General features: G+C 44.4%; 1 protein-coding gene across 4 annotated transcripts in view; it reads left to right on the forward strand.

Annotated features, from left to right (window-relative positions):
• The window catches only part of scaf1 (SR-related CTD-associated factor 1), a 39,774-nt gene extending 35,156 nt beyond the window's left edge, over positions 1–4,618 (forward strand). For all 4 annotated transcript variants that reach the window (XM_069909464.1, XM_069909466.1, XM_069909465.1 and 1 more), the window contains 2 exons: positions 719–847; positions 1,875–4,618. In XM_069909464.1, the coding sequence (XP_069765565.1) occupies positions 719–847; positions 1,875–2,057 (312 nt within the window). In that variant the 3' untranslated portion in view covers positions 2,058–4,618. The remainder of the gene's footprint in view (positions 1–718; positions 848–1,874) is intronic.
• Positions 4,619–10,893: the final 6,275 nt, after the last annotated feature.

The following is a 10,893-nucleotide window of genomic DNA, read 5'->3' on the forward strand; positions in this document are numbered from 1 at the left end:
GAGGTATTTAAAATTATGAGCGATAGAGTTAATGTAAGTAGGCGTTTTCCATTGAGGGCAGGTAAGATACAAACCAGAGGGCATGGGTTAAGAGTGAAAAGGGAAAGGTTTACAGAGAACTTCACACAGAGAGTGGTAGGAGTATGGAACGAGCTGCCAGCTGAAGGGCTGAACGTGGGCTCAATTTTAAAATTGAAGAAGAATTTGGACAGGGACATGGATGGGAGGGGTATGGAGGGCTTTGGTTGCAGTGCAGGTCAGTGGAAACAGGTAGAATAATAGTTCAGCACTGACTAGAAGGGCCAAAGGGCTACTCCTGTGGATGATGGCAGAGCAGTGCGAAAGCTGTGGCCAATTTCAGAAGAAATCCTCCTTTACCTCCCTCATCCAAGAGAACTCCATTGGCCACAATGCCTTTCTGACCACACTCAGTCAGGCCCACTCTGTAGATAAAATGTAGGAGCTAGTGTGGGCCCCTCTGGTTCTTCAGGCATCACAGCCTGACCCTGATTTCACTAACCCCGCAGCCCCTGGAATGAATCTCATCATCAGCTCCCCCCCCTACCTTCAGCACACTTGATGACCAAGGCCACTGAGGCGAGAGTTGATTCTCTCTCTCTCTCTCTCTCTCTCTCTCTCTCTCTCCCTCTCTCTCTCTCTCTCTCCCTCTCTCTATCCTCTTTCTCTCTCTCTCTCTCCCTCTCTCCTCCCCTCACAGTACCTGAAGAAGCTGCACACGCAGGAGCGAGCAGTGGAGGAGGTGAAGCTGGCCATTAAACCCTTCTATCAGAGGAAAGAGATCAACAAGGAAGATTACAAGGACATTCTCCGCAAAGCTGTACATAAGGTCAGCACTTCCAATCCTTGCAGTTCGCCTTTTGTTCCTCCCATCATTTTCATGGTTAGCGCGACCCGCAAAGAGTTTGACGTTATTCCCGTAATCTGCGTGGGTTTCCTCCCACCCTCCCAAATGTACAGGTGTAGGATAATTGATGTATTTGGGTGGTATGGGTTGGTGGGCCAGAAAGGGCTGTTACCGTGCTGTGCGCGTGAATTTAAACACACGAACTTCTCAAAGCAGATGTAAACCAGAACGATAGCAAGTTTTAGCAGTGTTCAATAATTTTGAGCACCTCTCCTTGTTTTCTTTCCTTTGTAATAAGTGTGAAGACTTTTTTTAAATACAGAACTTTTGGAGGTCCTGCGTTTATCTCACTGTGGGGAATTAACCGGAGGGCGTCGGTTTGAAGTGAGAGGGCAGCGATTTCAGAGGGACTTGAGAGGCAAGGAACGATTGCCGTCAAGTTGCAAAGAGCTGCTGTTGGCTTTATGGGCCTCGGCCACCTTTGGTGTGGTTGAGAGTTCTACGAGGTGAATGGCCACCTTGCCTCTGCTTGGAAATAGGTGGCTGTTCCCAATCAGAATCCTGGAATCCTCCACTCCCACACAAGCTGCAGTAAGCGGGTCATTGCGTCTTTTCCAGGGCCACTTAGAGGTCAGCGGTAAATGGTCGTATCCCTCCCCAGGACGGGCAGGGGTACTCGTGGATGCATATTTCAGTTGTAGCATTCAAAGGGCAGAGCATTTATAGGGAAATAAACTAGAGGATTAAGGGGGGGAGGGGTGGTTTGGGATACAGGCCTTCTCTGTGCTGTACCCTTCTCCTGTGAAGCAGTGGGGCTGCATCACTGAGAAGGGATGGGGCTAAATTACTAGAGAGTGGATGGTAAGTTACACGGAGTGAGCAAAGGGCTCTCTCTCTCGGGGGACGAAATGGAATTGTCTCTGCACTCGTTCTCCCCCTTGGCATGATACCACACCGGCCCACTTCAAACTCATGGCACTGTTTCTCTTACCCCCACCCCCATTCACAGATCTGCCACAGTAAAAGTGGCGAAATCAACCCCGTTAAAGTTGCCAACTTGGTGAAAGCTTACGTGGAGAAGTACAAGTACTCACGGAGGCATAACAAGAGACCAGAGGACAGCAGTCTCCATAGCAACGGGAAGGAGGCCGGGAAGTTAGAAAAACACGGGAAAGTCTCGGCACAGACGTAAACCGGAACGAGAGACAGTTTTTATGGAGTTACCAGTGTTCAGTAATTTTGAGCGCTTCTCCTTGTTTTATTTTCCATTTTAATAAGTGTGAAGACATTTTTTTTTAAAAGACAAAACTTTTAGAAGTCCATCTGACGTTCCTGGGTTTATCTCATTGTGGCAGTGCCTGATGATCCTGAAATAGATGCAAGAAGCTGGGGACACTTTTAATGAAATGCAGAAATGGGGGTGGGGGGGTGGGGTGGCAGAATATTCTTGGAAAGTTTAAAAAAAAAACTTTTAAAAACTATATACTGTATCTCCCAATTGCTGTATATAAGATAGGAGCCACTGGCAAACTTTCTCATTTCTGTTAATATTTTGTTTTCTCTCCTCCCACACATCCCACTCCCTGAAGTCCGCCGCCCCTCTGTTTTCTTTGTGCATGATGTTTCTTTTGTAGGTCAGTGAATTCTATATGGTTCCACTGTCTTTTAACCAGAAATAAATGATACTACATGTTCAGCCATTGCGAGAGGGCAGTGTATTAGAGAGGGCCTGTTTGTCCTGTTGATGTCTATTCGTTGAGCATTTTTTAAAAAATTATATATATATAGTTCAACCTTGCAGAAAAGCAGACGAGAGTCGATGTTTTCTCATTTGCACGTTCTAAGAGACGGGGAATTGAACCTGTGGCCACTGTCCTTGGTACACGTTCTCTTTTTGTCAATGTATTTACTTTATTCATGCTCCTTAGGCACTGGGGTGGAATTCTTTCTTCCGCTGCAGTTATTGCTGTGAAGTTAAATGTTTGGCTGTCGGGGAAGGATGGGAGAGGGACAGAAAGGGTTGTGTCACGGCACCGCCTAAATTCATGTAGCTCTTCATTGCCCTTGCTTTCTCTCTCTCTCTCTTTCTCTCTTCCCCTCCCCCCCCCCCCCCCCCCCCCCACGTGACCGTGATCTACAAGACGCAAAGGCCTGTAAGACTTGACTGGGCTCCTGAATATTTTTTTCTTCTCGCCCTGCCCCCACATCCTCCCGTGTACATTATTGGTGTCGTTTGTAAAATGAAGGCCAGGGCAGAGAAATAAGACATGCCCGATAATCTTTCTGTCTTGCTTTTTAATTTTGCTATTTCTTTTATTTATTTTTCCGACAGGGAAGTGTTTCTGATTCTTGACCCACATGGTAAGTATGGTGCTGGCGAGGAGGTTGGTAATGCCTCTCCTTGCCCCTAGACTTAGTGGGTTGGGGGGTGGTGGGATGGGATGGGAAGGGGATGGGGAGTGAGAAATCCTACATTGTCTAATTCCAGAGCTACTCGATTGTTGCTCATGTTCCACCCACCACCCTCCTTCATTCTGCTGCCAAATCGCGTTACGGACATAGGATCAGGCCGCTTCCCCATCACGTTTCAACCCAGTCACCTCCTCTCCTTGTGCTCTCCACCCACACCCCTAGTCACGCCCACACCCCTAGTCACATCCTCCCGCCCCCCCCCTCCACCTCCCCCTGATGTACCACTGCACTTTGGATTTATTTTCTGCACTGTTAAGATTCACGAGGTCCAGGGTAGAGCAATTGTCTTGCAGATGTGACTTGCTTTTATGCCTTGGCTAGCAGTGTTACGGCGGGAGAAAAAACGAGGTTTAAAAATCAACTTTAGGCTGAACCTTGTATGTAGTATAATTGCAAGAGGAGAGGGTAGATAAATGATCGTGTGAAAAATTCTATCCCCTTCTACAGTGCCGGCCTGGAACACGCTCTTGTCTAACTATTGTTTGGTGTCATTTGGTTCAGAATGGATCTGCTGGTATGCATGTCCTGACGAATGGGATGTGTGTGTGCGCGTGTGTGTGTGTGTGTGCGTGTGTGTGTGTGCGTGTGAGTGTGCATACTGGGGCGTGGGAGTGGGAGTGGGAGGGAGGGATAGACTGGGTTTCGCGCACCCAGGAAGTATATATATATTGATAATTGGGGTTTTACTGGCCATTTTCAATACTAGATAACAAAATACTCATTTAGAAAGAGGTAAAGAAGTCCCTCTCGTGAAATTACAGAATCTCATCGTTTAAAAAGAAACATTTTTTAAATTAAAAAGCAGCCTCAAGAAATTGGACAAAATGTTTTGTAAAACAACTAATTTATTTGGGTTGTTTATATTTGCAGTTGAGGGGCCCGCCCTAGTGCTTCTGCACCTCTAACCTGAAAATAAAGAAACTATAAACGGTATTAGCACAGTTGAAACAGGGGCACACCAGGGTTGGGACACGAGTTATCAGGAAATGGGAGGTGTTGCATCTTTAAATTCCGACATAATCCCACGTGCATGGGTGACCTTTAGAAATTATGGTTTCTCTATTGAATTGGTGGGGCAGGAGGAAGGTCGGCCCTTGTCTATGAAAGTGAATGTTACAGTGATCCCTAGAAATTGAAACGATTATGTGCCTCCTGATTGCTGGAGGGACCTGTGGTCAGATTATGGTGATACTATTGAGCTCCTTCAGCCGTGCTAATATTGTAATTATCTGCCTGTTGTTGAGAATATTGTACAAATAAAAAAATAAGATTGTTACAGAAGTGCTAGTCTCTTTTAAATAATTCAGATCCAAACGCGGGGCCACCATGTTTGCCCGAGTCCTTCCTTCCTCCCTGAGGTTGGTCTTGCAGGTCAGGGCAGTGTGGGCGGACTGCAAATGGGTTGCTGGGGAGACTGCTCTTGATCACGGAGCAGTAGAACCCAGCAGGTGACGTTAACACAGGGCAGTCAAGTGCAAGATTGAGTTTTTGGTGCAGCAGGTGATTAGCTTGGCCTTCTGCATTCAGCCAGGAGTAAACCACTAAAGTCTGTAGATGCTGATTAAAGGAAAAACACAACGCTGGAGAAACTCAGCAGGGCAAACGGTGCACTTTATGTAGCAAAGATAAAGATACATAACCGACGTCGAGGTGGGCAGCCAGTCAGGACGCATGGGGGAGGGGGTTCCGCTGTCTGATGTACAGTGGCTCTCCCCCCCCCCCCCACCCCATCTGCGGTTTCGCTTTCTGTGGTTTCAGTTAACCGCAGTCCAAAAATATTAAATGGAAACAATTCATCGGTTTTAAATTGCGCACCATCCTGAGTAGCATGATGAAATCTCGTGCTGTACAAAGGGAATCGTCCCTTTGTCCAGCGTATCTGCCCTGTAGGTGCCACCCACGGCCCGTTAGTCACATATCCATCTTGGTTATCAGATCGACATATAGGGTTCAGTACTATCCGTGGTTTCAGGCTTCTGCTGAGGGGGTCTGGAACGCATCCGCGGATAAGGGGGAAGTATTTCAGGTGAAGCGAGGGGAGGGGGAGAATGCCAGCTTGCAGTGATCAATGCTTCTCGGCTGGCAACAGGTGACATTTAATGAATTGGGAGGCTTGGATGCCTTTCATCTTTGTACGTTATAATACATGGGGCCTATAGCAGTTGCACAGCTCATTTGTTCAAAGAGTGAGCCGACAAGGTTTTGTAGCGAACTATTCAATCTATTCCCTGTAGTTTGGAGAATCAAGAATTTGGGAAAATGGCACAGAAGAGGCCAGCGTAGATCAGCCATTGTTGATCTTTGTTTGGCTATCTCCCCCCCCCCCCCCACCACTCCCTCCGGGACTCTGATCAAAGTTTATGGACCCCCTTCCCAGTAAAGCAGTCAAGTTTTTGTTTCTCCTACCGATGACATAATTAGCCCTCCCTCTCCCGAGTTTACAGATAAAGCCCTGTTAATATAACAATATACTACTAAAGACTGGGACAGGGAGACACTTTTGGAGAGTTTCCCCAGCGGCAAGCGGCCTCAACCGTCTCTTCATCCCAGGCGCCACCATTTTATTCAAACACAGCTTTACAAAAACTTTATTCAAACAGTACGAATGGGGCTGAATGTTTGTTCCCATCTTCACCACGGAGTCATGGGTTGCTTCAGAAAAAAGTTACTTCTACAATTTCAAACTTGTATTTAAAACTTTTTTATTTATTCTTATTTTTTAATTACCATATAATTCGGCATACAAGTCGAGTCTTGAAATCCTCAAAAATCAGGATGATTTATACGCCAGATACAAAAATGAGACCTTAAATTCAACTAAAAAAAAAACCCCACTCGACATAGATTTAGCGTATAAGCTGACCCTTGAAACAACGTCTTGCAGCACTTGTGCGGCTTTTAACTTAAAACTCACTTCATATTTTGTCAATTTGCTGGAGGCTCCATAACAACGGCAAAGCGATTTTGGGGGGGGGGGGGGGGTGAACTTATAGGTCCGATAAATGATAAAACTGTGAAAATGGGGACCCGATTTAGCTGAAGGCCGACTGAAACACTGAACGATACGGTCACTGCTTATTTCCTCGATTCTTTTTTTGCCCGTTGCTTGAATTCCAGATATCACTGATACTGGAGCAACAGCAAGTCGTCTGGGAAGCAAATGATGTCTTTGCTGGTTGCATTTGGATTTGAGTACAAGGAGGCTCAGGCTCTGGTTGTAGGGGGCAATGGTGAGCCATCATCTGGAGTGTGGTGTGCAGCATTGATCTTGGTCAAGGAAGGCTGTCAGAGTATGGAAATGCTTTGGAGTAGGTTGACTTGTCTGGTACCTGAAATCAGCAAATGTTTGGACAGGATAGGCTTTTATCCCTTGGATTTCACTTGATTGAAAATATAATTCATTTTGGAAGGTCAAACAGAAGGCTGAATATAGGGTTAGTGGTCAGATGTGGAGGAACAGAGGGACCTTGGGGTGCAATCCATACATCTCTCAAGGATGCGCGCAGGTTAATAGGATGATTAAGAAGGCAGATGGGATGCTGGGTTTCATTAATAGGGGGATTGAGTTCGAGAGTCGGAAGCTCGTGTTGCCACACTAAATCTCTGGTGAGACCACGCTTAAGAGTATTGTGTTCAGTTCTGGTCACCTCATTACAGGAAGGATGTGGAACCTACAGAGAGGGTGCAGAGGAGATTCACCAGGATGTTGCCTGGATTAGAAAATAAGTCTTACGAGGCAAGGTTAACAGAGCTGGGACTTTTCCCTTTGGAGCGAAGAAGGATGAGAGGAGACTTAATGGAGGTCTACAAGATTCTGAGGGGCCTAGATAAGATGGATGGCCAGTGCCTGTTTCCCAGGGCCGGAGTAGCAAACACCAGGGGACATCTGTACAAAGTGAAGGGAGTGTAGTGGAGACATTAAGGTTTTTTATTTACACAGTGAGTTGTGGGTGGCCTTTCCTGGAATGGTGGTAGAAGCTGATACATTAGGGGGCATTAAGGAGACTCTTAGACACATGGATGAAAGAAAAATAGATGGTTACGGGGTTGGAAAGGTTTTTGTTTTGGTAGGAAAGATGGGTAGGCACAGCATCGAGGTCTCTACTCTCCCCCCCCCCCTCGGCAGCCCAAGGTCCCCACTCACGTACCACGTTAAGTAATCCCTTGCTGACCACAGAGCACCTGTGGCATAGGATGAAGGGACACTTAGCGTATTGGGTCCAGTTCTGGTCACCTCATTGTTGGAAGGATGTGTAAGTTATGGAGATGGTGCTATGTACGTTCAATTGCAAAAAAACAATAAACATTGTTAGAGAGACAGCATCGAATTAAGGCCACCCTGTCCATCAGCCACCTGTTTATTTTCATCAATTACATGTACAATTACCAATTTTTTAAAATAATTATAGAGCAGCACAGTTGAGATTTCAAGAGGGAGAGAAGCCAGCGTGGATTCATATAGAAATGAATAAAATAGAAGATAAGTCAGAGAATTTTATATATAAACGGAATGATATGCTTTTTTATTGGAGATAAGAGATATTCCTTTGTTAAAACATCTCTCTAAAATTTGGAATAAAATACATTTAGAAATGGGATTAAGAAATTTTCAGATACCTGGAATGATATTCAGTCAGAATCAACTTATTCCTTTTACAATAAAATAATAAACTTTTTGATATTTGGTTTAAGAAAGGAATTAAGACACTAAAAGATTGTTTTCAAGGTTCAACTTTAATGACATCTGAGCAACTGAAAAGTAGGTATGAAATACAGAACAGTACAATATTCTCTTATTATCAGTTAAAGGTATATTTAATAGAAAATTTAGGTCCACATTTGATATGCATAATTGAAATAAACTTTTTAATATTTATATCGGTGATTAATTGTTCCAAGTAACTTTGTTCAGGTTAAATATTAAAAAGTTTATTTCAATTATGTATACAATTTTGCAAAAAGGAATGAATAAACCAGGAGTTCATAAGTCAAGGCAAAGATGGGAAAAAGATTTAAAAATAAATATTCAAGAGGAAACTTTGTCAGGATAGTACGACTAACAAAATTAATGTCCGGTATAGAATGGTACAAAAAAAAGTGAATAATTGATTAATTTTTATACTTTTCTGAAGTGTGTATCCCTCTGGCCCGAGGTGAGGCAGAATCTTCACCATCGGAGACCTCGCTTAGGAAGTCTCTACTTTCACGTTATCACAAACGAACCAAAAAAAATTTTTAAGACAGAAAATGAAAGTCAACAGGGAGCAGACAAACCAAACCTGAAATCTCAGGGAGAGATCCCAGATCTAAAATTTCAGTCGAGGCGCAGTGTTTAATTTGGGATGTTACTCTGCAGCGCAGAAATAGGCACAAGGAGTGAGATATAACCAAGAAACCTCAGGGTCAGATCCCAGAACCAAAATTTTCAGTCAAGGCACTGGGCCATTAGACTGCCACAGGCACGCAGAGTGAAATTACAATCAGGTCAACAGAAAAATATACAGATGCTGGGGTCTAGTGCAGTGCAATAAAATGTGCTGGAGAAACAGCATCCAGAGGAAAGAGGAGGCCTGAGCCCTTCTTTCCCAGTGTCAGAAACACTGGAGAATGAAGGTTTTGCTTCCTGAACACATTTGGGTGTATTTAATGGAATTTGGGCTGATGGCAGAAAAAAACACCTTAAAGATTTCCTATCACGCACTTTATTTTAGTTACAAACTATTTTTGTAATTTCCTTTCGTATTTTTAGTCTATTTCAAGTATACAAAACCACAGGGTACAATATGTTATTGAAAATTCATTTTCTTCATTCACACTTGGACAACATTCCTACTGATCTCAGTTCCGTCAGTGACAAACGCAGTGAAACGTTTCACCAGGACGTTGCGAGCGTGGAAAAGTGGTATCGGGGGAACTGGCCGACTATTGTGGACACTGACACAGAGGCATCAGATGCTGAGTACAAACGAAATTCAGCGGCAAAACATTTTTCAGTCAGTTGAACTAACGCGTGATTCAACATGCTCACCTCAATAAAAGTTAATTGAATGTTTCCCCAACTTCCCACGTGATGCAGCAAATCTGAAACTAATTTTGTTTTCAGCTTGAAGTTCTCTATCATAATCCCCAATTATTTTGCAGGAAGCAAACCTTTTGAAAAAAAATTTGGTGAAATCTGACATGAATTTATTAAATTCCACAGAACTGGCTGGGAGTGCAAGTTACCTGCTCACGGTGCTCATTTGTAGGTTACTAAAACTTAATTTAGGGACAAAATACAAGGCAAAACAACATGATAAACTGTAGGAATATTTAAAAGTGTGGAGGAGAGGATCTTAGAATGTACATCCACAAGGGGTCAGGCCAAGTTCAAGTTAACTCACATTATGAGCAGACCAGCAGACATCTCATGAAGACATTTCAAAAGACAGAGTATCAACGTTAGAGAGAGAGAGATCGTTTTATGAAATGAACATCATTTTACCATCTTGGGGTTAAATTGGTTAAGAAGCCCAATGGCAGGGCTGGCCAAACTTGCTTAACGTAAGAGCCACATACGATAAACTTTTGTTTGAGAGCCGCAAGACATGAAAAATTATGATACACATTTTTACTCTGACATGCACATTTAGTATATCAAGAAATCATGTATGTAATAATATATTCATGTTCTTGGTTTTTAAACTGTATTTGTAATTTGTATTAGTTTCAAAAATCAAAAAGTTCACATACTATGTATATGCGTGTAATTGTCAAATTTTGTGGACAAATCTTTAGGGTAAAATTTAGGGGGTGACTACACGCACGCTACTTTTGACTGTGTTAAGTACTTGCATTGTTCAGGTCGTCAGGAGCTCAGCTGGATGGGCAGGCAGCTGGGACTTGGTAGTAAGTCTGCGTTTGGCGTTTGGGGAGATCAGATGGGTGGGCGGACGGCTGGGACCTGGTGGTAAGTCCGAGTTTGGTGTTTGGGGAGCTCGGATGGGCGGACGGGACCGGTGGTAAGTCCGAGTTCAGTGTTTGGGGAGCTCGGATGGGCGGACGGGACCTGGTGGTAAGTCCGAGTTCGGTGTTTGGGGAGCTCGGATGGGCGGACAGGACCTGGTGGTAAGTCCGAGTTTGGTGTATGGGGAGCTCGGATGGGCGGGCGGGACCGAGGCGAGAGTCCGCGGTCACATGCGGCTCTTTGACCTCTAATATTAACTCATACGATTCTTGCCTCAGAGAACATATTCGCGCAAGCCACACACTATACAGGTACGGTTCCCTGTACCTTGGGACCAGACAACATTCAGTTTTTTCGGTTTTCAGAACAAAACCAAAAACAGCACAGAAGCATCAGCAGAATTCTTGCATCAGCGGTTAAACAACAACAAACAACGACATGACGCCACAAGTGGAAAAATTCACATGAAATCATGTTTAAGACGCACCGAAATAAAACTTGATCTCTGTCCCACCATCTCCCAACTGCTACCACAGATCCCGGACTATAGTCCCCGGTCCAGCCTGGGAGCCCAAGGGGACTTCTTCGATGCGGATGGCACCGCACCCGT

This window comes from Narcine bancroftii, chromosome 13 (genome assembly GCF_036971445.1).
Source record: "Narcine bancroftii isolate sNarBan1 chromosome 13, sNarBan1.hap1, whole genome shotgun sequence".
Classification (NCBI taxonomy): domain Eukaryota; kingdom Metazoa; phylum Chordata; class Chondrichthyes; order Torpediniformes; family Narcinidae; genus Narcine; species Narcine bancroftii.